We start from the raw sequence: 27,948 nt of genomic DNA on the forward strand, positions 1-27,948 counted from the left end.
ATTATACTCTAGGACATTTTCATGCAAAAATAGAAAAACCTCTAATGAGTTCACATTATTTTCTAAATTTAATAAATTTATTTCCTAAATATTTCCTGCAGATTAGCCCTGCAGAAATTATGAATTATATGCATTTCTCTGTACAATCTGCATTTCCTCACCACTTCCATGACGTGAGCACTCCACTGGGAGAGTAGCTGCATGCCCTGGAGGGCCAAGTCAAACAGTTTCCTGTACTCAGCATCTGTCTTTTGGATTTCCTGACGTCCTGATCCGGTCACCACCTATATTGACACAAAGTAACACTTTTCACTTCCAAAACACACAGTACCGACTTATTTACTGTACTGTACTAAATAAAGGACTTTGTACCACTTTAGGAAAAGTGCACTTCAGTGCTTCAAGACAAACTTAAGTAACTTAATGAAAAGCATTGTGTGAAAAAATAGAAGAAAATTACACTGCAGAGAGTTTGATTATTACAATTACTTGAATTTTCATCATTTCTGTCTTAGGGTACTTCTGTCAGTCAGTCAAATTTCCATCTGAATCACAGTAAACTGTGACCTGAAAATCCAGCGGGGCAAGACATCTGTTCTAAAGCCTGTTACATCATCACTGAGAATTAAAATGCCCCTAACATAAGAAAGAGCTCTTCAAGTCTACTTAGATGAAAGACTGTCAGTTAAAATAGCCAGGTGGTGAATGTACTGTACATATCCTCTTTTGATAGGTTTATATCTGTCATAAAAGGTCAACACAATATACTCACCCCAAAGACAATTTAACACCTTGCTGATGACTAAGCGTGATAAACAGCATACCTGAACATCTCACTCCAAGTCCTTTAATTCTATACTAACCTCACTGTTGCTATAGCGAGCCAGTTCTGAGATGAAGCACATATGATCCTCGCGGATCTGAATCATCTGTTCACAGATGTTGTACTGGGGGCTGCTGGATATAGACGTGCAAGTCCATCTAGGGGGATTACAGAGATGCATTCTTGTTAAAAGAAAAACAAAGCAAGAATTATAGGAAACGAACCCCCATCATGGATTTATGGAGAAGAAGATAAAATTAAATACAATTAAAATGTAAGATAAGGGAAGACATACTGGCATGTTTGAAATCTGACTGTGGCTGCATAAATTATACCTGTTAGAAGGATAAATCTATTGTTTTTGACTTTATGAATTTTTTAAACTTGCCCTATTGTTTTAACCTTTGAAGTGAAACAAAAGAAAGAAATAAACATCATACTGTCACAATCATCTAGAAAAATTAAACAGTTTTAAAGTGAGTAAAAATAATCCTGTAGCAGCGGCAAAAACAAACCCCATAATAGCTGTAAAAAGGCAAGAACAGTGTTGTCACATCTGTCTATATTTTGACAGTTCTCGCTGCCTAGCTTAGCCTAGCTTAGCTTAGCCTAGCTTAGCTCTGGTCTACCCACAATAGCTGATCTGCATCAGCTGTTTTAATATGAATGGCATGCAATTATATCAGCATCTCAATTATGCATCAATAAACACACCTTTAGTTATACGGATATGATGACCCAGCAGGTACAAGCATAATCACTTTTTATAAAAGACAGAAAAAAAATCATAAAAGTGTAAAAGTAAACTATGTATCTGAACTGCTAGCAGTTCTGCTTTGAGCTAAATGCTAACATTAGCAAATGAGCATGCTCACGCTGACAATGCTAACATGCTTATGTTTGGCTGATGCAGTGGATTCATCATCTTTTTTTCATGATTTTAGCATGCTAGCATGTTAAAATCTAAAGTGTCCTGTTGTTTTTAGTAATTACTGAACAAATGTGTGTGTGTGGTCTGTGTGACCCGTTTTAAAAGACTTAACTACAAACCACAACTCCACAACAGGAAATGACTGACTGGCAAACAAAATGGTGGGAACAAAGATTCTAGTTTTCACAGGTTTATCCAGCTGGTGATATTAGGTCAGGATTTGAGATCTTACTCTGAAAGCCGTAAAATAATTTCAACACCACTCTTTAGATCTGAATGTTTTACATCTCATTTAGGTTGAAATGAGCAGGCTTACTTGGTAACCTGTTTATCTTTCAATAACACCGGCTCGCGGAGACTAAACAAACTGTGTGTCACTCTCACCTGGATTTGTTCTCTTCAAAGTGAGCACTGGTCTTGATGTACCGAGACAACTCAATCTGCATGTCACCAAACAGAGGGACCACCTGGAGTTGCTGTGAACACAAAGAACACACAGCTCTGCATTGTTACCATATTAAAGGATGCAAACCAGGCCATCCTGGAGAGGTATTGAGAAACACCCCCAAAGTTAAAAAAAAGAAAAAGAAAAAAGGAACAACTATCCCCAAAAACAATAATAATTTTTCCTTCTATAAATTAAGCGAGGAGTTCAATCAGTGACAAGACTACTAGTAGAGGAGTTTAAGTAAGGAGTAAAAGTAAGGTCACATCCCCTGCAAAGTTCCAGGTCTTCCTGGCTTTTACTTACTGGCCAGAACCAACGCTTTTTCTACCCTCTCCTATCACTGTGGTAAATTCAGAGAGCATATGGTAATGTACACTTTTCTATTGGGGTTTCTTGAATTCCATATCAGAAAAGTGATACTTTTTCTCTTTTGTGCTGGATGCTGTTGTACTTTCTTATTGTATGCCATACTTTTTATTACAGTTTCTTTGATGATTGACCAAACAATTAACAGTTAATCAAGCCAATAATAAGCTGAATTTTATATATTACAGACTAGTCAATAGTGATTTGGCAGATGCTTTTATGCTATATGGAAGAAATGTTTCAAATGAGATGTAAGTGCAAGGTGATATTTTTCTTAAGATTTAACTTGAGCTCAATGGTTACTGCGCACCTAACATCAGGGGTGACTAAGGTCCATATATAATATGCAGCAATCACGAGACAATTATATACAAATTATATTCTGTGCCAGATGAATAATAAACTGTGTGTCTTGAATTTTGACTGAATTTTACTTGAGAATCACAGACATTTACTCATTTCTTCCCCTTATTGTTCACTTTTTCTTCCCAAACTGCTCTTTGTCTTCTCTTGAATGTTTTCATTATTTATACTGACAGATTACTGCTTTACTTTATTTAAAAATGGAAATACACATTCATTTATGACTTTATTTCTCCAGCTACATACCTTGAAAAACTTGTCGATCTTGGTGAGGTTTATTCTCTTCTTAGCATCTAGTTTGTAGATGTTGCTGCTGTTTCCATCCATTAAGTACAAGCCAAACCCCATTACCTGGAGAAGTTGAGCAATAGTTATATACAGTGTAAGATGTCCTTGACTGTCAACAATGCTCCAATACATTATTTAAAGTGAGCAGCTTCACAGGAGAAACAATTAGTAACCTTAGTAACAATGCACAGTTTCAGGTGCAGGGTTTTACTTACTTTGAGCAGCATGTGTTTCTCACTAGGAGTGAGGTACATTTTGTTCTCGTAATAATCAACACACAGGTTGACAATGTCAGCCAGCAGCTCTTCATATCCATGAATCACCTCGAGCTGCTGCTGCAGAGACTGGCACACAGAACACAATCCATGTATGATACAGCGATTAATCAGAGTATTTAGTATATAGGTTCATTTCACAGTTTCTGTTACATTTCTGATTCTAATAGTCTATACAGTGTCCTGAAAGTATTTGTGTCAAACCTTAAATCACTTGTCTATCTGCTCTATAAGATGCACATGTACTAACCTGGGTGATTTTGTTGTGGTTTGCCAGGAACATGGACAAGTTCTGAGATTCCTGAATGGATGACGGTTCTGACATCTTTCTGAGGAACTGAGCAGCTCTGGGCCAAGGCAAGAGACAGATTATTGTTAATTTAAAAATGGACACCAAACAAACATCTGTCAGTCTAAGGCAGAAGCTTTTCAACTGTGAGGTTCACCGACAGGCGAGCTGAAGGTTGGCACAGAAGGAGAGAACGTTGAGCATAAGGTGCACTTTGCTAAAACTAGTGTCTGGCATCATAACTCAGTAAAATGTGGAAGACATATTTTAGATAGATTTTAGAGTTTGATTTGCACTCTGTGAATTTCCTCAGTGCCAGCTGCAAATACTTGCAGCGTTTTCCTGGAGTTATGAGAGGGAGGAGGAGTTATGAGGAGGAAATAATAATCATTTCTACACTGTAAACCACTGAAAGTTGTCTGCATATTTTACTTCATACACCTGCACTTATACACAGAAAAGTCAAAGGAGGGGAGTAGTCTCTTAGGAAGCCACTGAACCACAGGAGGAAGACCCAGAACCCAAGTTAAAAGATGCTGACTGATGCTGCCATCTGCTGTTTGCTGCTGTAATTGACAGTTTGGCTGTAAAGTTTTTGAATACCGTTTATAGGCAGAGTGGTCGTTCTTCACGCTGCATTTCATGTTCTTCAGTTCATCCAGCACAGCGAACATGTTAATGAACTTTCCGAGGGTAAGCAGGTACGCTTCAGAGACAAAGTCCTTTCTGCGCTCAGCGTGACAGAGGCGACGGACCTCCCCACAGAAACGGTCAATAGCTGTGCGCTGGAAGAGAGAAAAGGGAGAGGAGGGGTTAGGTTGCTATTGTTTGGCCAGTCAAAGGGAATCTCAGCTTATATATAAGTGTATATTCACCTGGAAGTACATGAAGTTCATCAGCTTGGTGACTTCTGGCTCCAGGACCTCCACAGTCTTCTCATAGATCTCCACTCTGTTAGGCTGTTCATTACATTTCACCTAGAAGAGAAAAACAATAAGAAACACATACATAATTGCCAGAGGCGAAGGTAAACCCCATACTGCTTTGTTACTTAGAGATAATGTCATAAGATTAGAACTGTGCCCAACAATTAGGTTCATCATTTGTTGACCTCGAATTCATTGTTCTGTCTAAAACAGAAAATAAATGAATAAATGTAACACCATCAGATAGAGCCCAACCAGCCCAACCAGCTATCACAAACCAAACGTTAATCTGTCAGTTGACTAATTGTAATGATAAACACACTATGTTACCAGTAACCTAGTTGTTACCTGTGGTATTGCACGTGAGCAGCTTCTCCAGGTGTAAAGCATGATGGCATACTCCTGTCCTTCCTCCAACATCTCATTCTGATAATATAAAAAATAATAAAAAAACATTTTACAAACCAAACTGAAACAACACACATACAGCACATAAATACTGAAACACACATGCACAGAAGCTTCTTTTGTAAGTTGTAGTGTTGGAAGTGCATCAAGGCTTTCATGCCAGCCCTGCCTCCATACAAAGTGCTGTTTGAGTCAAGCAATTATCCCTCAGTAATTATACACAAAGCCCTGCTATTCCTGTTAGAAGATGGTCGAAAGCATCCATTTGTCCCCAAGTCATTTACTTCTAGGCCTGGATCCTGTGGGCTGCTTGCTATACAATACCAAATTCTCTGCTGGGACACTGTAGTCCCACACCAGATCTGGTTTCTAACACACCTTTGACCACAATTTTGGAAATTTATTATTTCCACAAAGCCACTGCTGAGGTGAGACAGAGAATTGACAATATAACAAGTGATTCTCCGTACCATGCTAGAGTGGACGGTGGCCTGCTCGATGTATCTGGCGATGCCAGTGACAAATGCATTTCGGTCCTCGAAGTTGGTGTTGAAGTTGGGCTGTGGAAAAATGTTGGCACAAAATGTTAGGTATCAGGTACATACAGCTCAACAACATCATATTCAGCAATGCTAAGGTTTATGCTGCTGGCAACCACTAAACCGCAATGCAATTTGTTTTATTCATTTAACAATTCATTCTAAATGTGGCCTGGAAATGTGGTGAAAAGTGTTTATCAATTACACAGTCGCTGCATTTGGTGTCCTATCATTGGGACACTTGTGCATGTTAATTCTGTTTTGCTGTTCTTATCCTGTTAGAAACACAGGCGTGTCTCATCTTTTGGAACACAGAAAACTGGATTACATCTGTTTCCACATATGTGGAAATCTATTTATTCACTCGCTGATTCAGAACTCTTCAAAGTAATATTGTAATGGGTAAATTATATTTTGAACAATTAAAGCTACTATGAAAATTTGATAGTATTGATTCTGTTGCTATTTACAATTTGGTACATATGATTTCACACATGTCAGTTCTCAGGCCACTTCTAACTTTAACAGTTTATTTATATGTATATATATATTTAAATATATTCATTGATGTTTACAGAATGTAATGGGCGTTATCAGAAATATTTATTTATATAAATAATGTGTATGTGTAAGTCTTAGGCACCATTTGCTTTGTTCTTTTATGAACGATGACCAGTATTTATTTCTCTTTTTTTTTACATCAGAAACACAAAAAGTGGTTTCTTGGCTTTTGCCTTTCCACAAAAAACACTTCTGATCAAGTTTCTTTAGGCTGCAGAAAGCGAACTTGGCATCCACATGAAGCTGCCAGATGCTGAACCAGGTCCTTGCTGGACTTCTGATCTCTCAAAGAGGAAACTCTGGGAAACCTCTCATCAGATGTTTCACTTCTGTTTTTGCCCTTGACCTTTCCAGATTCCTCTACAGAGGTTACACTTATTATTTGTCACTTTAGCCAACATAATGTTAAAACAATCATGTTTATTCTGATATTTTTGTGTTTTTTATCACTGTGAACATATTTCCTATGTACACTAGCTGTATTCTAATCAAGTGACTGCAATATAAATAGGTATATAGTTATAATAGCACTGCCAAACTAAAGAAAAATTTAATGGTGCCTAAGACTTTTGCGCAGTACTGTATATATAAAGACAATTAAGTTTTTTCATTTCGGTTATGTTGGTGGTGAATTTGTTTAGATAAGCAACAATAAACATAATATATTTTCCATCAGCTGTATATGTGCATAGACTGTAAATACATTTTAAATCAACTGCATTTTCGTTTTGGACCCTGTAGTCGGTGCTGCATTACACAGGATTTCTGTATGTAGTCTAATCTAACTGATAATAATATATTGAAAAAACAAAACAAAAACCGTTTCTTCACATCAACACCTCTCTTAAGCAGTTTCTGAACATTATCATCAACATTATCTGACTGTTGACTGCATATGTTTTATCATAGTGTGCCTAGTAAACTGCCAACTACTAATATTATAGGTATTATTTTGATTGAATGTATTGATAGATTGATTCATTATATATATAAAACATTTCCACCAGTGTCTGTCCTTCACAACAGAAATCATCCAAGATAAACACAGACACTAAATTAAAATGTTCACTAGTGGGCATCAGAAATTAGAAATGATTGGATCGAAAGTAATTTAGCCACAGCTACTTTGTGTCTGAAGACAACAATCCTCATCATGAAAGGATTATTTGCCACAGAAGAAGTGAGTCTTATCAGTGCCCTGCCATCACCACTGACCTGATACATGACCGAGGAGGGGAGGGGCTCGATGCATGGCTGCTGGTCCGGGAGCGGAAGCTCCTCCAGCAGGTCCACGTTGGAGAGGGCATCCTCTAAAGTCACTGTGGATGTCATGGTGCTAGAAAAAGGCAAAAAGAATCATGCTTACAACTTGAGTTTAGCAATACAAACAAGGGGAAAAATCATAGTGGTTATTTACAAACTAACAAAGTCCATGCAACTAAAGATAGTGTTAGTCACTTTCTCTGCTCGAGCTCTGCCACACTTCATCGGTCATAATAAAATTTGAATAAATGAGAACCCAAAGGATCATCCTCACTCAAAAAACGTCTCCCCACACTGTTGCCAAGACTTTCAATGAGTCTGGGTCACATGGGGCCCCTGCAAAGGTAACCACAAACAGCCTCAATTTCAATCAACACAGTCAGTGCTGAATCACTCATTCAGAGTGAGTGTGATGGTGCAGAGTCATTGTGGTGCTCTTTAGGGAAATCTCTGATAACAGAGCATTATTGCTAAAACAAAAGTAATTTCAAATAATATGTAATACACATATAATGACTTGATTTCACATTCTGACATTTTATACAAGTATTCCAAGCAAAGAACAATTTAACACGAAACCTTTCTTACTTGCAAACTCAAAAACCTGCAGGTAACACTGGCTCCTGTATTTGAATGGCTACTAGAACATAACCTATATAATCAATAAAACAAAATCAAATGCAAATAAATTACCACCCTATCAGTATGTGGTGTGGTATGCTTGGTTTGCATTCTCAGGCTGCTGCTGACTCCCGACTTTTGGACGTTACGGACACCGTGACAATCAAAAAACCTAGTGCATCCAGAACTGCTGGTGAGTCAAACAATCCACAGTGACCGAACACCAACACAAAAGGGTGGCAGTCACTGCATGCACAGACCCAGGGTCAGAGGAGGTCACAAACCTCCTGATCTGCACATACAAACACTGCTACGATTAAAGCACTGTTGCATGATAGTGATTTTCAACACATTGATGGCTGATAAGAACACTACTATCTTTCAGGTTTTGAAGCTCAGCCTGTGATTCTGCACAACATCAGGCTGCCGATTTAGAACGACATCTGAGAAAAAAAAGATCTGTTGCCATGACACTAAGTTTGGAAACTGTTATGACAATTACAGAGCCAAATTCCCATCACTCTGACACATGGCAAACAACGAAGATGAAAGCTAACAGAAGAAAAACATTTTTATCATACCCACAGAATGTGGACAGAAACCTCCAGTATCAGATTTTGGTTAGTGATGTAACAGAACCAGTTTAACACCTCCTTATAATGTGAATTAATGTTATTTTATAAAAGGTTTTGTTTAATTCACCTTTCAGGTATTATGCAAAGCATCCAAAGGATCTGGACGCCGGATGCAAGTCCAGGCATGCACTGCAGATTTCTACAAAGTATGTGCACTGTGACCACCATCAGAGGCATCAGATTACAAAAGGCAGCTGCTCTTTTGATGACGAACGTGTAACCCAGACAGTTGTAGTTTGTTGGAATGGCAGCCTTTACACATCGTTTCATTAATGAAATTACATGAATAATCTGAAATCATTCTTGTAGTACAAAATCCACGTTAAGGTCTACTGGGGATCTACAGAATATATAGATGAGATGAGACTTAGTAGTTAGATTAAAGGAGCAGTTTGATTTTACATTAGTAAAACTGATTTCTCATTTCATAAACCTAGAAACAATGAAAACTACTTCCTGTGTTTGGACTGTGACACACCTATACTTTTTGCTATGTTCTCCAACATTTTGACTGTCACCCGACACGGTGACTGAGGCTCTTGAGCTGACTTACAGCTTTATTTTGAGTGTGTTGACTTCTAACATTGTTGTGTTGGGAGTATATACTTGAAACTAAAAGCGTGCTACTGTGCTACTCACTACAGACTACAGTTTAATGTAATCTAACAGTTTAATACAGCGTATGGAATTAAGAGTCTCAATAATAACACTTAAGCACACAATACAATGACAAAAGTTAATGTAACTTCACTGTAAGTGTAAAAATGTGGTTAGTTGTGAAATGCCATTTCTGCCAAAGGGAAGTCAGAAAGGAAAGCTTATGTAAAGCAGTTTTCAGAATACATGAGGATTCACATTAGCCTGAAAATCTTTTTTTAACCCATCAAAGTGAACTGCAAATAGTCATTAAGCAGCATGACAGACTGCAGATCAGTCATCTCTCTCACAAAACAGGGAAGTATGACTCACAAATAAGAGCACGTGATGCAGGGCCAACTTAAAGACAGGGAAGGACTGACATTGAACATTTAGGCCAATCCAAGAAACTGAAAGTAGCTAATAAAAACACACAAAGTCCTGGATTTAAAAAAGTGTTTTTATGCTTAAAAACTGTTCATATGAAAATACAGATGAAATTAAAGTAGCAAAACCTGAAGCAACTTTGAGAAAAACTTTAAACTCCACCACTTTGCAAGTGCTGGGCAAGTCTATTGACGAACTTTGGAGGGAAACCATGTCCACCACTAAAAAAAGGAACTTTGGTGTCTTTTGCAGTAGTGCACAGTTCCTGTTTAGACTGCTCAGTCTATAGCAGTCTCCTCTTATAAGATGCAGACATGGGCCAAATTAGATGATTCATCCATCCATAAGTGTTTATTTAGCCTACCAGGTCATTGTGCCCACCACCAGTTGCACATCATGTGTTTGGAGGCTTCTAGCAGTAATTATACAGTAAGGAGCTTAAACCTGCGCAACCTAGGTGTGTCAAGCAGAGGGCAAACACATGGCATCACCAACACAGGAAAAGGCACATACAGAGTCTGTTATTGAGAGTGTGTGAGCACTTGTTAGTTCCAAGTAACGGATAAGCAGTTTCAACTGAGAATATGAGGTTGCAATATTTAGTTAAACACAGTAAATAAATAGTTAAAAAAGGTAACTAGATACATGTTTGGGAGACCCAGAGATCTGAGTTAGACATCAACAGCTAATCTGTATTAAAAGTATCCCAACACCTACTTTTAATTTTTTTAAATGTATTTAAAAAAAAAAAAATAGAACTCAGATAAAGAAAAGACACTTTTTTGTGTAACAAATGCACATAGTAGTATCTAGTAACTTCACTATTTTTTTGCATTTTTTCCCTAAATGCTGGATCTGTGTTGTCACATTGGCGAAGCTGTTTTTTTTTCTTCTTAATTTTATGCACTGTGAGCACCGCAACTTTGAACTGACCTTTTAAGGTGATTACTATACGCACACAGCATATACGTTGTACTACACTCGTACTCTGTGGCACGGTACAAAAAGCAGTGTTTAGATACAGTCGTCTTGCACCCGGTATGACAGTGAACAGCGAGTGCTGCTAGAAACACAGAGCAGCAGATCACACATTTTTATAAATGTTTTCATGTTTGAAGAAGGAAGCCACGCACACATAGCAGTCGTTTTAAGTGAGAAACAGATGCAACAACAACAACCCATGCCCTTCGGAACACTTGCAAAAGTTACTGAGTTGTGACTTCATCAGCTGGCTGCACCAAAACACGAGTGCCACCCTGGAGGAAGTCGTAGCCATTTCTCTAGACTAGGGTGTGAAAACCCCATATCATAGCACGTATTTTGCAGGATTTCACACCACAGATACCACTTATCAATGCAGCAACAATCTCTAATCAACATAAGTCAACACACGTCTTATAAAACAAATTATTGGAATTCAAAGTTCTTCTCTAAACAGTCTTGACAGACTTGATCTAGCAGGAACACAACTGAATGTGTGCAAGGATATTCATCCAAATGCAGATCGTATTATTAGTAGAATATAGTAACATGCGTTTAAAGATCTTCAAACATGCATTTTGTCCACACCTTCTCAAGAGCTTTAACAAATCAGCATCCTCACAGAGGCTAAAGACAGAGTAGTGGTAAACGAACCCACTGCTCAGTTTCAGTGGCTTCACCACTGTGCTGCATATAGTATACTGTATACTGTAGTACACAGTTTGACCTACGTTTTTCTAATTTTGTTGTACTGTATCCTGTAAATAAATCAACCACAGAGGGGGAAAAACTGTGAAAAAACCACTTTTACCAAAGCAACAACAGATGCGGTTTTACCTTCGTTACCTTCCTTCCTTCCTTCCTTCCCTTGTGTCCTCAGAGCTAACAGACTACAAAAAGCAAAAAGCAGAAACAAAATGTTTGACTCCTCGATTTACAATAAGCACACACACATTCTGATTTGTTTTTATAGACACTCTGTGGTGTATTTTATAAACTACATAAACATGTATGTGTCACTCCACTTTTCCCGTGTTTCAAAAAGCCTGACTGTAACGTTGCTAATAGTTAATGGGGGTGGACGGCCAGTGAATGCAACACCAGGAGGGTGGGGAACATAGCCTGGTTCCTGAACACAACAATAGTCCTGCTACAGTAGTTCCCGAATAACAAACAGCAAAACACAAATAAAATAATTAATCTATTTGACATTTTACAGCCACTGGCACGTCTTTAACCCGGTTACCAGAGTCTACCTTTCACCTGTGAACCCGTAAAGCTTAAGGCTGCTGTGGCCGTCTCACCTGGCGGACACAGACCTCTCTGCTCCGGCTCACAACTGGCGACAAACTCGTCCAAAACCCAGTTTAAAGCGAGAAAAGCCGTGTTGGTAGCAGCTTTATCTTTAGATGTGGTGAAGCCCCTGCTCGCCTGTGTGTGAAGGTAACGTCTCTGTCTCTGTCCCCGCTCCGAGCCGTGGCCTCAGATTAGTCCCAGCTCGGGCCTGTGAGCCCGGAGAAACGGCTTTGGGAAGGGACCGAGCTGCTCGTCTGCTCCAGACAAAAGCTCGGATACGTCTCTTTCAACTTGAACACTGTTTTTATTGTTTATTCTGAGCGCTTTAACCAAGCGCTGCTCGGAAAGCTACACCCAGAGCTACGTCGCACAACTTTTTCTTCCCCCGTGGGTTAAGTTGACCGAGCTGGAAACACACACACACACACACACACACACACACACACACACACACACACACACACACACACACACACACACACACACACACACACACACACACACACACACACCGTCTGTACCGACTCACCCGGCGCTGATCAGCAGGGAAAACTTCTGCGTCCACAGGTCCGACTACAGCCCCATTCAGCCGGGATGTAGGTCCCTCTGCCGACCGAGAAGCCCGCGTTTCAAGGCCTTCAGTCCAAGTTTTTCTGTCTGTCGTCGGCCGGAGGAGTCTTCCCTTGGTCGGTGTTATTATCATGGGCGGGGAGAGAAGTCGAGCAGGGAGTTCCTGTCCCTCAAACAGGGAAACTCAACAGGAAACTCGGGTCAGAGCTGCGGTTCTAGCCTCCTCCACTAGGGCAGGATCAAAAGATCCAGTCCACGATCCAGTCCACGATCCAGTACGGTAAGAGTCTGACCCCGGGGTATGGAAGCTGATACACAGACTGATTCAATGGTTAACTGACTTAGATTAGGTTTTACTGTGTATTTAAAACAGGAAAAAGAGCTTAAAAGTAAAAAAAGAAAAGGTTTAAAAATAGCACTTAGTACTTTGAGGGTGAAATTAAACTCCACTGATTTATTTAGATGAGGAACCCACACAGCTGATGACCCAGACAAGTGCAAAGCCCTGAGCTTCCTCTCCTACACTCCAGGATAAATGAGGCTAATGGGATATTTCTAATCTCTTATACCACGTACAGTGGTGGAAATAAAGAACTGCAACACTGTGTGGAATAAACACAAGCTGCGTTGTGTACATTAACAGAGGATGAAAGTTGGATTTGAGCTGTGTGACAATGGAGCTTGTGCATTTTTCACATACAAATTTGCCACCGTGAAAAGAGAAGCTTTTATCCACTCTACAAGTGTAACAATACTTGTACGGATAACCTTTCAAAAGCCTTTAAACAGCTTACAGCGGGGTTACTGTGAGCAAAACACGGCATACTGACCACACTGCCTGTGACCAGTAACCATTTCCTCTCTCTCTCTCTCTGAGCCTCCGTCCAGCATTATGTAGCAGTGGTGACCGCGTCCCTGTGACTTTTAACTTTTATCATTAATAAACCAAACACATAATATCAAACTAATGAGACTAATTTGCATTAGTGTGGAAAATATGAATTAGTTAATTACACTGTAAATACAATGAATTCACTTTTATTATAAAGCAATGTTATATTATGGTGAATAACAATATATACATCACTGTGCAAGGTTTATTGTGCTTAACATGTACACTTTAACAACTAGCATAACAGTTGATAAAGACACCTTTACAAAAAAGAATTTATGTAAATACATTATATGTATGCTCATAAATAGCTTATTGGACTCCACCAAGGAGTCCATATCCCCCTCCTACAGTCGAAGCAGACAGTGACATCATATGTTCGCACATCACCGTGAACAAAGGCAACAGTCTGACGACAGACAGAAGCGAGACAGAGAACCAAACAGTGGAGTTCAGTCCATTTCACCAACACACTGAAACGTGGATGGTTCCTCAGCACTGCTCAAACCCTGCCATCAGGGAGAGGGCCAGAGACTCCACTACACAAGAAAGAAAAAAAAAAAAGACGTGATTCCTCTCTGCACATACATGTTTCCACTATGGTCAATGGATAATCTGTATAAACGGATTTTACTTACAGTGAGGAAAGGAGCCACGGCACACAGCCTTATTGAGTATTGTCACAAGGAACATGTGACAGTTTTTGAAATCAGATTCCATTTTATCAATAGACTCGATCCTGTAAACGAGAGATAAACACAATATTTAAATACAAGCACAAGCAGCACTAATTTAATTAAATAATTGGTCTGTGTCTCTGAGACCTGATCTGTACTAGGGGAATTCTAAAAGAAATAACCCCAAAATATTTTTTCCTTAGAAAGTTTATTCACTCTTGACTTCAACATAATGTCTATGACCCCAGTGCGCTTACACAGGTTTGAATGCAGTTTTCATGCACCATGCTCAGTTCTACCTTCACTTCTTTTCTCTGTTATGGCCTAAAAACATTTTTTTTTTTTAAACTAGACAATAAATAAGGTTCTGAGGATCAGTTATCTATTTTATACATATTAAAGTTAACTTGTACTGACATTATACAGTATGTATATGTGTATAAATTTATTTCCCTCCAGTCTATGAGAGCTCTTACTTCCAGGCTCCAAATCCAGCTTGCCATCGGTCAGAGAAGATGAGGACCAAATTGAGAACTTTCATTATTGCCTCCTTCACAAAACTGACCTGAGAAAACAGAACCAAAGAGAACAACAGTGAATACATGAGATGTCATAATGATTCCCCTGCCCCGCTGCTTCAGTCTAGAGAGGGAATATAACAAAGTTATGACAGGATAACAAGATTTCACCGGTGAAAGACGACTATTTATTTATTGTTCCCTTTGTTTATCTGGCTGCTGTCTCCACTATGAAGTTACAGCACACCAGTAGAAAAGGTGTTGCTGGAGTTAGTAGCAATACAGTGTTTTGATCATGGCTCTAAATTGAACCCAAATCAATGTGAGCAGCATTTACTTTTTCCCTCAGCAAACAACGGTCGTGGATAGTGGCCAAATATCTGTAATGGATCTTGATCAGCTGGTCCAGGTCCTTGGCTTCCTGTACTTGGTGCTGAAACTCCAGTCCAGTGCTGTGCAGAATCTGTCAGGCACATATAAAAAGACAGACAATTATGTATCATTATGTTCAATATATAAGTGCACAGTGGTTTCCTCTAAGTTAGCTCATAAGATATTGTATCCTTTACTAGTGACCATTTTCGAAATCATATCATGTGTATTCAGATTGATTTTTTACTTTCTAACTAACTGTTAGCCAACCATTTCCATTGCTGTGTTCGAAATCACTTGAATTCATATTCAGTGCCTATGAAAAGTATTCACCCCCTTGGATGTTTCATCCTTTTATTGACATTATAAATCAATCATGGTCAATCAAAGTTGGTGGCTTGGAAAAAAAAAAAAACTTCAAAATGAAAACAGGTTTCTACAAATAATGTCAATTAAATAAAAATATTAATAAGGAGAAATCAGTGTTTGCATTAATATTCACCCCCTGAGCTTGATTGAGGTCTGGGCTTTGACTCGACCACTCCAGAACATTCACCTTGTGTCTGTGTGGCTTTCTCCTTGCCACTCTCCCATAAAGCTTTGACTGGTGAAGAACCTGAGAAACAGATATTGTATGTACAGTCTCTCCTATCTCAGTTGCTGAAGCTTGCAACTCCCTCAGAGTAGTCATCGGTGTGTAAGTGGCCTCTCTCATTAGTCTCCTTCTTGCACTCAGTTTGTGTGGACGGCCTGTTCTAGGCAGATTTAGACATGTGCCATATTCCTTCAATTTCTTGAGGATTGATTTCACTGAACTCTGGAGGATGTTCAGTACCTTGGAGATTTTTTTGTATCCATCCCCTGACGTATGCTTTTCAACGGCCTGTTCTCTGAGTTGCTGGCAGCGTTATTTTGTCTTCATGGTGTAATAGTAGCCAGGAATACTGAATAACCAGTGACTGAACCTTCCAGACACAAGTGTCTTTATACTACAATGACTTGAGACACATTCACTGCACTCAGGTGATCCCTATTTCACTAATTGTGGAAATACAAGCAGCAAATATCTGGACCTCTGTTGGATCAGGTAAGTCATTTTAAAGGGGGTGAATATTAATGCAAACACTGATTTCACCTTTAATCTTTTTATTTAATTGCCACTACTTTGTAGAAACATGTTTTCACTTTGACATTAATAAAGTAATTTTCTAACTTTTATTGACATAATTGATTTACAATGTCAATAAAAGGATGAAACATCCAAGGGAGTGAATACTTTTTATGAGCACTGTATAGTGTCCGAAATCTCAATTTGCTGTTAACTATTGAATAGGCTACATAGTGTACATTATAAATATTATATAAGACTAGCAAAGTCAATTTTGAAATCAGATTAATGGTCCTTGGTCCATTAATCATGGTCAAATCAATTTAGCTGCTTCACTTGTAATGTACTTGGGCACTGTGAAAAGGTCTATTTCTCTCACCCTGGTCATGATGTAGTTGTGAAGGCTGTTGACAAAATGCATCAGTTTGACCCTCAACAAACACATTCGGTGAATCTGCTGATTGACAGGCTCTTTCCCTTTTACTTCCTCGGCCAGACCACTCTCCAGTTTCTTAGTAACATCTGTGAAATCTGTAAGAAAAACATTTCACATATTAGAGAACTCATTAATGGTAAATTATAGGATTTACTGAGGACATTCTCCATATACCGAGGAGAAATTTATTTTCACACATCATCACGTACTGGAGCTTTAATTTGAAGAATGTAGTAAATTGAAAGAGATCTCAAAGTACCATTATAAAAAGTGCTACAATTAGTTTTAGAACTCAGTAAATCTAATCAGCAAATTATTTTCTCAACTCATTAACATTTAACCAGACCCCTAAGTCTTAAAATGTTTTTTCCGCTCAATAAGCCTGAAATCCACAAATGACATAAAAACGAGAAAATCCTCACATTAGAGGAGCAGTAATTAGCCAATTTATGGGTTTTCAGATACATTTTTATGACATGACCAATAATGTCAAATTCTTAATCATACCACTAAATCGAACTGTGTCTAAACTGTATTTGGCCCATTTTATCTGTAGCAGGAGGAGAAACACTTGATTGTAGATTTTCTGACACTCAGAGCTGATCACAATATCAACAGGCCAGGGAACCTGTGGAGAATTAAATGTGTAAATGTCAGCGTGGCAGATTCAAAAGAAACATGAACAACATTAATGTAAACACGTTCATTTTGCTTGCCTTGTAACTGAGAGTAAGCACTTCTAGATTATTCACAGGGTGTTTTTTCCTGGAAGCATCAATGGTCTCCAAGAAGACTGACAGCCTATTAAAAATTTAAATGATGGAAATAAATGTAAAAGCCTATCTTAAATTGGGTAAACAATATTTAATCTGATTCTTTACTAATAAAGACATGCAGTACCTGCTACTGTCCTCTGGATAGCGCTGTCCCACTGCCTCCTGCAGCTGCACGTTGAGAAAAGACGGCTGCTGCCAGTTCTCCTTCTCCTGCACTTTGTCAAAGATGGCCGTGTAAAAGTCATACATGGTGTCTCCAGCTTCCAGCAAGAAGTAGTTCCTCATAGCTTGGAGGTATTCCAGCAGCCTGCAGACATCAAGAATCTCACATGATTTATCTCCACATACTGAAACAAAAATCCTCAATCGTTAAAATGTTGCTTACTTATAGTCTTTTTTCAAAGTCTTCATGAGGTTCCCACAGCACTCGATGTACCTCCTCTCGATGTGTGGGTAGAGGCAGGACCGCAGGGTGAGCTCAAAAGTCTGGCAGGTGACAGACTGAGAGGAGCGATCCACAATGAAATCCCCTCCACAGAAGCGTTCATGGAAGTCTCCCTGCTCCAAGAAGAGCCTAAGGGGAAACACAGACCAGAGCGACTATAAAACTAGCTTTTTCCCCTGCAGGTCTGGAACAAAAAAAAAATAAAATCCAATTATCTTTACACAGTACCATGTGAGAGACGATAAAGCTTGCAGTTATAAAATGACATTACTGTGATGGCTAAATTAAATCCCTAAGCTTTATTCCTGAAAGGACATCTGTGCTGTGGGTGACAAACGCAACGGCTGCTCTGACTCTAGCATCATTATGTACTTTATTTCTTATGTCTGAGCAGAACTAACGTTAGTCTAGAAATGTGAAGAGCTGTTTGCATTTTAATGCTCCTTTTTCTTACCTGGCAAAGTTGATGGCCAGCAGCGGATCATGGACGTCTTCGATCTGCAGATGTTGTGACACAATGGACTGCATCTTTATGAGGCTCCTCTTGGTTGCTTGCTGTTCTGTCACTGCGTCTGCGGGAAATTCGTCTTGGCTGCAGAGCCGTGACTGTACCGACTCCAGAAACAGTGTGTATAAACTCTTCCTCTCAGCATCTGCAATGTAAAATATTGGTAGTTCTTAAGAAAATCCAACTCTCTGTAGAGAATCAGGAAAAAGCACTACTCGCAGGACACAGACCTCTAGAGGATCTCTGAGATTGCTCAGCATCCTTGCAGTCCAGATTTCTGAGCAGCTGCATGGACTTTCCTGCCATAATGATCTGTTTGAGGACAGGTTTGAGGAAGGACACCATTGTGAGCTGCCTGTTGCTGGAGCCCTGATCCCCTCCGGAGCTCCCGCTAGCTGCGTCATTCAACTTTTCCTCACTGTCCACCATCTCTGACACACTGTACAATGTGTAGGTGGCATACCAGAAATCTCTATGGTTTACTGGCACATCCTTGTTCCTGGGCAAGAAAAAAGAGCAAATGTTTGGATGGATGTTGGACAATCATGTTGGAATAAGTACCCTATGAAAAAAATCTGACTCATACCTTTGGATGATGAACTCTTTGGCAGGGTCAAACAGGTGGCCATGAACGATCCATTCATCCACAATCTCTAAATATGGTCTAACCGTCTCTATCCAGAGAGAAAATAATAGAGCCACCTGGCAAGAAAAGATAACCAACATGAATAGTTTAGGATTTGCTTCCTGGTGGAGGTCCATGAATTTATTTATTGTGTAGAGTTTGCTGAACCAACCACTCACAGCTTGCTCTGATGCTTCCCCGACACTGTCATACTCAATGATAGCCTTGTAAAGGGTGTTGAGTAAGTGCGAGGCCCGCACAACATTTGGAGTCTCAGGGGGAACTTCAGCGACCCCGGTGCAAAAGACTTTGTGCAGTACTTTGATCTGTGCCAAGTGAGGACTGAGTCTCTCCAGAACTGCAGACAGGGTCACGGTTTCATCTGTAAATGAGTTATCATTAAAAATGTATTTAATTCAGGAAATGTCATTAATTCAGTAGGCAGCAATCCAGGGTGCTGAGATTACAGAGGGAAATTACAAAAATACAATGATAAAAATGCCAGCAGGGATGCCAGGATCTCAATTTACTTACACAACGATTTCTCATAGTGGCTTCTTCTAGTTTTGTTTCAAATGAATAAGGACAAGATCATATTGCACCCCATGTATTTCACAAGATCACTGGATTTTATTGCATTTTCTTATCATAATAAAATACTGTAAATTGTTACACAGTTCAAATTAGATAACAGTTTCAGCATTTAGGGAAATTAAATGATTAAATTATGCTTTTTTTGGCATGAGTTAGATACAGGAACACAATCATAAAAAACAGGATGCTCTGGTGTTACACAGAGCTCTGTGCCTATTCATTGGCCAGGTGCAGTCACTTCCTGCAGACTTAAATTTTTTTTCATTTTTGGATCTTGTAGGAGTTAAACAAATAAGATATATTTTATTAATTAGTTATTACTAGATATGCAGGTAGGTATACAAGTATCATGTCCAGGGTTAGCCATTGATTTCACCCACTTAAATATTTTTATACTTGCCATTACATATAAGCTCTCTTTCAATTGTGGTCAGCTCCTCTTTGAAGCTGGTAAAGTACTTGTTAAGTGCCCACACAAAAGCCTGGTAGGTCCTGAAGGGAGGCTCTGAGCCCTTCTTGGAGCTGTAGCAGGAACCGGAGCCTGGTGGGCAAGGCTCTGTGCTATACCCCGTCACCTCATCTATGAACTTCTGGAGCCTGAACACTGCCTGCCCATACACAGCAATGTGCTCCAGCACTGAGTGCAAACAGTTCTGCAGCACAAAGAGAGAAAAGTCTTATACAACGGACAACGAGCTCAGTTGATTAAGAAATGTTCACATTGTGAACTTACACTAGTCAGATGAGTCACCACTACATTATTCCTTACAGACACTTTTCCATCATGGTGTTGGAATATAAAATGTTTCTTCACTCCAGACAGAAGCCTGAAAAATAATAGGAATATAATACAGCTCAACTGTGCCACAGGACAGACTCAATATGTTAACCTGAGCCTGTACAGAATAAGACAGTTTCCTCTACAATCCAACAAAAACTCAAATATTTCAAACAAGTTTATAAAAAGTAAAACTACGACAAAGCAGGAGATACAGTTCTTTCTAAGGCTGTACAATGAACACATTCACACAACATAGCATCTTTCTATCTTACCACAGCGTCTCCCGTATTACTTGACTCTCTGTGACAAAGGCCTTTTCTTCTGGCAGATACAATGGATCAGTGTTGTACAAGTGCTGATCCCTGAAAAACATTTGAACATTTCAAAATCACTTCAACTCACAAAGACCCAAAAGCCAACTTCAAACTGCGATTAAATCGTCTGTGCTGATATTAGCCTATTAAAGAAAAAGCATCACTTGTATTGATGCCATTTGGTCTACTGAGGAATAAGCATTTTACTGTCATTTATTTCAAAAGTTAAATTAGCAAAAATAAAACTCTAAAAAAAGGAGATCCCTTAATCATCAAACTTGAAAATGTAATAGCATTTGTGCTACAGCATTACAAAAAAAGCACAGCTTCTCAATTTTGAGAATAAATCCATGGTGTTTTAGAGAACAAATCCTAGTTAAGTCATGATAATAACTTTGAATATACTTATAATACAAGCAGAATGAACTAATATTTGCATTTAACAAAGCCAGTTGTACGAAAAATAACATTACAGAAAAAAATGATTGTTTTGCAAAGAAAAACATTGTCTACATGAACCAACAACGTCAAAATGCAGAGGTAAACTAATGTACTCAGTGTTCTGATAATGTCACATTGGTTTCTTCTCTAAATAAGTATGACTTAAATCTAGTCCAAAAATACTAACCAGTTTTTAAAACTTATTATTATATTACTATTGTATTATTATTGCTTTCCCCTACACAGTTTTAATAGTTATCCCGTACTCTATTCTAAAGTGAAGGCATATTCAGCAGTTTGGAGTCTTACCACACATTAAGCAAGTTGGAGTGTAAATGCAAGCTGTGAGGAAAACGAGGTGCATGAGCAACCCAGTACGGCGTCACTACATGCTGTTCAAGCCAAGTCCGGGCTTCAGGTTCACCAACTGGAAAGACCCAAACAAAAGGTATTCTCACTATTGTCTAATTGCTTGTTTTGGTCTCAGTTCCATATTATTCCACAATCATAGATGCTTCTGGGATTATATTGTCTATAATTTAACTTAACTTCTAATTAAAGTTATTTTGCTGTGTGATTGCTCCTTACCCGTCCATGTCACTTGAACCGTCTTGTTGGTGTTGTCCTGGTCCTCCTGGGGTGTTCTGTCCAACTGGATCCCAGAGTCATCTCTGCTTATTGGCTGCCGACTGTCGTCGTCCTCGCTCTCCTCCTCAGACCACTCCTGGAATCCAAACAACATTGATTTAGATAGTGAGAGTAGATTTAGGGGGTGCTTTATGTATGCTGCTTACTTTGTTGCAGCTTTCCAGCTCAACTACACCTTAGGCACTGTTCAAACACATACTGCAGGTTTTAGTTATACCAGCAGACTGGACCTCATCTCAGTTCCAATCAGGACTATGAGTACATCAAGACTGATTTCCTTCTCGCCCTACAGTTTTTTGTTTACAGTCTCGTGATGTCATTAGAAATTAACTAAAGACACCTGTGTGTGCACTGTAAATAATCATCGTGAGCGCAGTAGATTTATGATTTACTCACAGGGGTGTCTGGGTAAGGTCCAATGTCAATGTCCTCACCCTCCATCAGATATTTAGCCCAGTCAAAGTTGTCCTCTGGTTCTGCCCAGACACACTTTAATTGTAAGTTTTTCAGAGTTTTTTTTAAAGGATGTTACAGTTTATCAGTGGATACTACATGAACTCACCGGCCTCTTTCACCCGAGGTCGTTCGGTGAAGTTTGTGTTCGAGGGGGACCCTGACAAGTAGAGCAGCAGCGACAGAATGCTGTAGTGTACATCAGTCTGCAAAAACAAAACTGCCATGAACACACATATCATCTGAGGATTTGCTTTGACGTCAGCTTTACGATGACCTTCTCACTACTAAGCAATTCATTTTAATTCATGTGTAATACCTTTGTTCCATCTGTATTAGGTAAAGGTGACTTCAAGAACTCTTCAGTCAGCCTCATCCAGCTTCCAGCTTTACTCAGGTCTGAGTGAACCATAAGCTTTTCATAGATTCTGGAAAACATGGCAGGTGCATGACAGTATAGTGCAAAAGAACAATGCAGTAATGTGATGAGCAGAGGAATTCTGTTACCATGTAACGCTTGCTTGCCTTGGTGAAACAAATCAAGACTGGATTAAACACATTAATAATGTCCTACCAGGAGGGGAGACAAGACATTGTGCAGGACCTTCATTCAAGTCTTCATCACATCAGTTTTTGATGTGCAGTAGTGGTGCACATTACAAAAGAACTGTGGCGCAGAAATGGTTTGGTCCTAATAACAGACATGTCGCGAACAGGTACTTATAGAACTAGTCAGTGCCATTGAAAACTAGACACACTTTCTAGGAAGACACACTAGAGTCCACTTAAATGATGAAGTAACTGATACACCCCTGAAAAAGCCACTGCAGTAGGAGCAGTATAAGAGTCACACTCACCCACTAATATTGCGCTGCACTTTGTGGCTGTCCACGTCCAGGTAGCGGTGGAACCTGTCAACAGACCACACTGTCACTAGCATCGCCGCTTGTAGCTTGGTAACACGTTAGCACCTCGTAAGCTAACGACCATCCTATCAATGGCTAGCTCACCTAAAATTTGTCCAGGCAAATTTCAGTGCCAGCTGAAAATTCTGGTCCTCTTCGTCCTCCACGCCGGTGATACATCCTATTAACTTCTTCGTTTCTCTCTCCGTCTCCTTTTCGAAGGTGCTCCAGTGGGCCATGTTGATGCTGACGGCGCTGCAGTTAGCTTGGCGTTACATGCACCTAACGCCACATGCAGATAGCTGTCTGGACAGGCCAGCTGATAGCCCTGTGAGTATGCAAGCTATAAAACTGGCACAAATCAGAATATGGTAAAACAGGTCATTTGTTGAAAAGCTGGCGCAGCTTCAGGTATTTCTTCACCGTGGCTCCTCCGATGCCGCCAAGTGTTTACCTCCGACGACAAACGAAGGCATGTGCGCATGCGCGGCGTACATAAATCTTAAAACGGAATGATACACGGTTTAATCTTCGTCTAAACGCGTGTGTTTCAAACTGACTACTCGTGGAGCGAAATGGCGTTTAGTATGAGGACAAACCTAAAAACTAAAACACCATTTAGATTCAACAGCGGCATAGCCCAAAACTAATCTCCCATGATTCATTGCATATGAACGGGTTGCGGTAGGTGGCCGCTGTTAGATTATCTTTCCTTAAAGGCTCTCGGTCCGTCTAACGGCGCTCGTCTCCATCGTACTGCGCAGTTTGGAGCAGTTTTTAGACAAACAAACTAGAAACCATTACATGATGGTTTGGTTGCGATGGTTCTCTTATTCGACCGCGCTGCTTTAAAAGCCCGTGTGTGTGTGAAGGTAGGACAGCTCATTTGTTTGTTTGGCTCCCGGCGGGGCGGGGCTACACCACCGGGCTCCAACTTTGCTGGAGCGCCGCTTCACGGTTCTCCACAAACCTCCGTGCGCCGAGAGAAGAAGCTAGCTGGACCCTCCGCGGCGAGAGGAAATGAAGAGGAGGCTGCATAAGAAATACTTGATTTTGATACTGGCATATTCTGGTTTACTTCTGCTAATCCCGTATGTGCTAGATTACAGGGATAAAAGCGTTCAACGGGCGGGGCAGGGATTTACGCAGCAGCAGCCCAGATGTCCACAGCTGGAGCACTCAGTGGCGCTGCTGTGGGATAACGACGAGAAAGTCAACGGCAGCGACACCGCCGGGTCCGCCGTCCACCGGAGCCAGTCTCGGGTGAACATCTACCTTCATGCCACCTGGAGGACCGGCTCGTCGTTTTTGGGGGAGTTGTTCAACCAGCACCCTGATGTTTTTTACCTGTACGAGCCGATGTGGCACATATGGCAGTCTCTTTACCCCGGGGATGCGGACACTCTCCAGGGCGCAGTGCGGGACATGCTGAACTCCCTGTACCGCTGCGACTTCTCCGTCCTCAAACTTTACGCGGGATCGCAAAATCTCAGCACTTCGTTCGTATTTGGCTGGAAGATGAACAAGGTGATTTGCTCGGAGCCACTGTGCCCTGCGCACAAGCGGAGCGACATTGGACTGGTGGATGAGGAGCGGTGCGCCAAGTGCCAAAAGAGAGACATCAGGGAGCTGGAGAGGGAGTGTAAAAAGTACCCGGTGATGGTGATCAAAGGAGTCCGCGTTTTGGACCTGAGCACGCTGGTTCCTTTGATGAAAGACCCGGCGATAAACCTTCAGATCATTCAGCTCTTCAGAGACCCGCGGGCCGTGCACAACTCACGGCTGAAGTCCAGACAGGCCCTGGTGAGGGAGAGCATCCAGGTTCTGAGGAGCAAGAAGGAGAGCGACAAGTACAAGCGCCTGCTGTCGCCGGTCAACAGGATGAACCGAGCGGACAGCTACGTGTCCAGCGCCATGGAGCTCATCTGTGACAACTGGCTCAGTGACCTGATGCTGGAGAAGAACGCGCCCCCCTGGCTGAAGAAGAACTACCTCCGCGTCCGTTACGAGGACCTGGTCCTGCACCCACTGAATGAGCTCCACAGGCTCTTCAGCTTCTCCAACCTCACCAGTTTCCCCGCTCTGGAGAGGTTTGCGCTGAACATGACGCACGGACACGGGTATTCGTCCGACAAGCCGTTCCTGATATCAGCCAGGGATGCAAAAGAAGCCATATATGCCTGGAGGGAGCGACTCAGTGTGGAGCAGGTAAATCAGGTGGAGGCCTACTGCAGCGAAGTCATGAGACAGCTGGGGTATCAGAAGAACAGCATGGACAGAGCAACGTAAGGATGTGTCGTGGAGAGACCATGGGTTAAGGTATGTAGGGCCACTCAGTGTTTGACAGTGTGACTAAATCTATTTGTTTTTTAAACTTAAACTGTTGTCAGTACAGGAAAATGGTGGTTTCATAAAACAACAAACAAATTTTAGGTCTTCTGCAGATGCACGACCCTTGACCTCTATATGAACACAGCAAATTGACAACAGAGAAACAGGGCGTCCACACTGGGATCAGTACTCTCACATCTGTATTCATTTCAATCTTCAGGCACAGACAAACAACATCACCTGATATGACAAATAAATTTTACACCCCCTCCAGTCAGGAACATACCCTTTTTTTCATTACTTTATTTAAATGTTTGACCTTTGCACTGCAGAACAATTGATGTCTTGAATTGTTGCCGAATTTGACACCCAGAGACTAGTTTCACTGGCGTCACGGAGACAGAGACAATTACCCTGAAAGACAGGTGCATGGAAGAGATGAGCCACAAATGTGATGTGGAAGAAGATGCCTCAAGGGCATGTGCAGTAATTCTAGGAGTTTCTGATTCCAAGTAACCTTTTGTTTAAGAAATGCACTGGTTACCAGCCTTCGAATACAATTACAGTTGAATGTTATTTCATAAAGGTCTTTAAATTCATAAATTCATTAGGGTTTTCCAGCAAAGTATCTAATCTTTATTATTTTAATTTCCCCTTGTTACGGTCATATTATCAGATGTGGAGATAATAATGGACCCTGCTCTTGTTTATAGATAGCAGCTCTGCTGGGCCCTCATAATCAATTATATTTACATTTAATCAATTGGCAGACGCTTTTATCCAAAGCTACTTACAAGTGAGTTACAAGGTACATGGCAGGTTAAGCATAAGGAAGTCTTGCCTACGAAAGGTTGGTAGATCAGTTGGAATTCGAACCCCGATCTTATCACTGTGATGCAGTTTGTTTGTTTTTTTTACACATTGTCTTCGTGTCTTCCCACTAGGTAACAGATCACACCACATTGAACACATAGGAGGAATAAACTCAAAACTAGATGTAGACATTTTCAGCTCCATCTACTAACGTGGTGGCTTTTTTAGCCATAACATTGAGACAGAAGTCTTTCTCTCTCCTTAATGAGCAACTGATCTGCCTCTTAATAGAGGCCTTGTTGTTTACTGCCTGGCAATGCTGGGCCCTCTCATGGATAGCAGGCTGGCAGCGAGTCACTGGGCCCCAGACTATGCTGTTGAGAAGGGGATCATTGTTTATGGCCATCCGTGACAGGATAGAGCTCCCAGGGTTACCACCAGCCTGTCACCAACAGCTCTCACAACTAAGGTCCTTTAGTGCTGCCTGCAAGCCGCCAGAACGGACCAGATCCATGGTGGAGGCTCACTACCTCTGCCCTGAATGTAGAGCTGTTGATAGAGGCCCTGAGCATTAATAACCCTGTTTAATGTGTCTGTTTCTGTGCGCAGATGTGTCGTAACCTAAGGGTTTAATCAAATCTTCCTCTGTTTTCTTTTTCTCTCCTGCAGGTGTCAGGTATTCAGAACTTAGGGCAAAAGGTGGAATAACAAAACAAGCAACTGGAATGTGGTCCACTGGGAGCTGGCAAGCACGACTCTTTGGTTGTTTTTCCTTCAGCCGAGCCGAGTCCAAGCGGATAGCCCAGCCAATCACAGGGAAGAAGGCAGCTTATTTTTACACCATCACCTGTGTTAGACCAGGAGGGGCTACGCAGATAGAAAGAATGTGGGGAGGGGAAATAAACAAAACGAGAACTGGTTTGTGCCACTGTTACACTGCCCGCCTTTATACTTCTGTCCTTTTAGAAGCACTAATCCCTCCTCAAATCCCCTGCAAGCGAGGGCCATAAAAAGTCTGAAATGAGTTCTACTCTGGAGGCAGCAGCCAGGATCCACAGTGGCAGCGCTGGGTTTGTCCTCACCTGCGTGGTGTATACGTCCAGCCTATGAGTGAGCGTGTGTGTAGTCTCAAGCATTACTGATACATAACTGCAGCTGGCTCATTAACAATGCTAATGTAGAGCTTTGAAAGAAGAAACTACAGTATTTTCTGCAAGAGGCCTGACTTAAGAACTACTGTTCCACCCCCAGCCTCTCAGGAATCTGGACAGCTGCAGCACCCCACTGACAACACTCTCATGTGGGTGTGAAGTTTTCTATGGATGAGTCTTAGGGAGCTGCCTCTGTCCTCTTTCAACAAACTCTTTGGTTACATTTTCACAATAGACGGTACTGATTCTTACTGTGTATAGTTTTTGGGTCTAAAATATCGTAAAATGCTGTGATAATTCTCTGGTCTGGTGTTGTGAAGGTGTACAGTGTTACATCTTGGTTCTGTTGTAATTGTTCTGGATGGAATATTTGAAGACGTCCAGATGTTGAATAAATAACTACTACTTTCAATAAAGACTTTGGTAAAAACTTTGTTTCCTGCTGCAGAGGTGTGTAACCTACAACCTGTTCATGGCATCTTCACATTTGAGTTCACACATTAACACAGCCATAGCTTTTAATGTAATATATGTAACATTATATATCTCTCAGC

General features: G+C 40.7%; 3 protein-coding genes across 5 annotated transcripts in view; 1 reads left to right on the top strand and 2 right to left on the bottom strand.

Moving 5' to 3' along the window:
- The window catches only part of cyfip1 (cytoplasmic FMR1 interacting protein 1), a 26,783-nt gene extending 14,015 nt beyond the window's left edge, over positions 1-12,768 (bottom strand). The window contains exons 1-12 of one of the 3 annotated variants that reach the window (XM_026346343.1): positions 12,566-12,768; positions 7,433-7,553; positions 5,588-5,677; positions 5,058-5,135; positions 4,659-4,760; positions 4,387-4,568; positions 3,745-3,841; positions 3,435-3,563; positions 3,178-3,282; positions 2,139-2,230; positions 864-981; positions 162-284 (exon numbers count right to left, since the gene is read on the bottom strand). In XM_026346343.1, coding sequence (XP_026202128.1) covers positions 162-284; positions 864-981; positions 2,139-2,230; positions 3,178-3,282; positions 3,435-3,563; positions 3,745-3,841; positions 4,387-4,568; positions 4,659-4,760; positions 5,058-5,135; positions 5,588-5,677; positions 7,433-7,549 — 1,233 coding nt within the window. In that variant the 5' untranslated portion in view covers positions 7,550-7,553; positions 12,566-12,768. Of the gene's footprint in view, positions 1-161; positions 285-863; positions 982-2,138; positions 2,231-3,177; positions 3,283-3,434; positions 3,564-3,744; positions 3,842-4,386; positions 4,569-4,658; positions 4,761-5,057; positions 5,136-5,587; positions 5,678-7,432; positions 7,554-12,044; positions 12,364-12,565 lie in introns of those variants that run through there. The other 2 variants (XM_026346344.1, XM_026346345.1) reach the window with 2 other exon arrangements.
- Positions 12,769-13,628: 860 nt separating this feature from the next.
- tubgcp5 (tubulin, gamma complex associated protein 5) lies at positions 13,629-23,562 on the bottom strand. Its single transcript, XM_026344977.1, has 23 exons — positions 23,205-23,562; positions 23,052-23,105; positions 22,514-22,622; positions 22,304-22,400; positions 22,138-22,217; positions 21,682-21,817; positions 21,403-21,520; positions 20,611-20,700; positions 20,291-20,384; positions 19,958-20,210; positions 19,143-19,345; positions 18,925-19,040; positions 18,569-18,837; positions 18,285-18,483; positions 17,771-17,959; positions 17,510-17,692; positions 17,326-17,410; positions 17,117-17,237; positions 16,553-16,704; positions 15,031-15,156; positions 14,652-14,740; positions 14,137-14,237; positions 13,629-14,037 (listed from the first exon to the last, which is right to left on the bottom strand). Exons 1-23 carry the CDS (start codon positions 23,336-23,338, stop codon positions 13,991-13,993), a joined length of 3,045 nt encoding a protein of 1,014 aa, XP_026200762.1. The 5' UTR covers positions 23,339-23,562; the 3' UTR covers positions 13,629-13,990.
- Positions 23,563-23,973: 411 nt separating this feature from the next.
- Positions 23,974-27,829, top strand: chst7 (carbohydrate (N-acetylglucosamine 6-O) sulfotransferase 7). Its single transcript, XM_026344981.1, has 2 exons — positions 23,974-25,418; positions 26,913-27,829. Exon 1 carries the CDS (start codon positions 24,120-24,122, stop codon positions 25,386-25,388), a length of 1,269 nt encoding a protein of 422 aa, XP_026200766.1. The 5' UTR covers positions 23,974-24,119; the 3' UTR covers positions 25,389-25,418; positions 26,913-27,829.
- Positions 27,830-27,948: the final 119 nt, after the last annotated feature.

This window comes from Anabas testudineus, chromosome 4 (genome assembly GCF_900324465.2).
Source record: "Anabas testudineus chromosome 4, fAnaTes1.2, whole genome shotgun sequence".
In the NCBI taxonomy this organism is placed as follows: domain Eukaryota; kingdom Metazoa; phylum Chordata; class Actinopteri; order Anabantiformes; family Anabantidae; genus Anabas; species Anabas testudineus.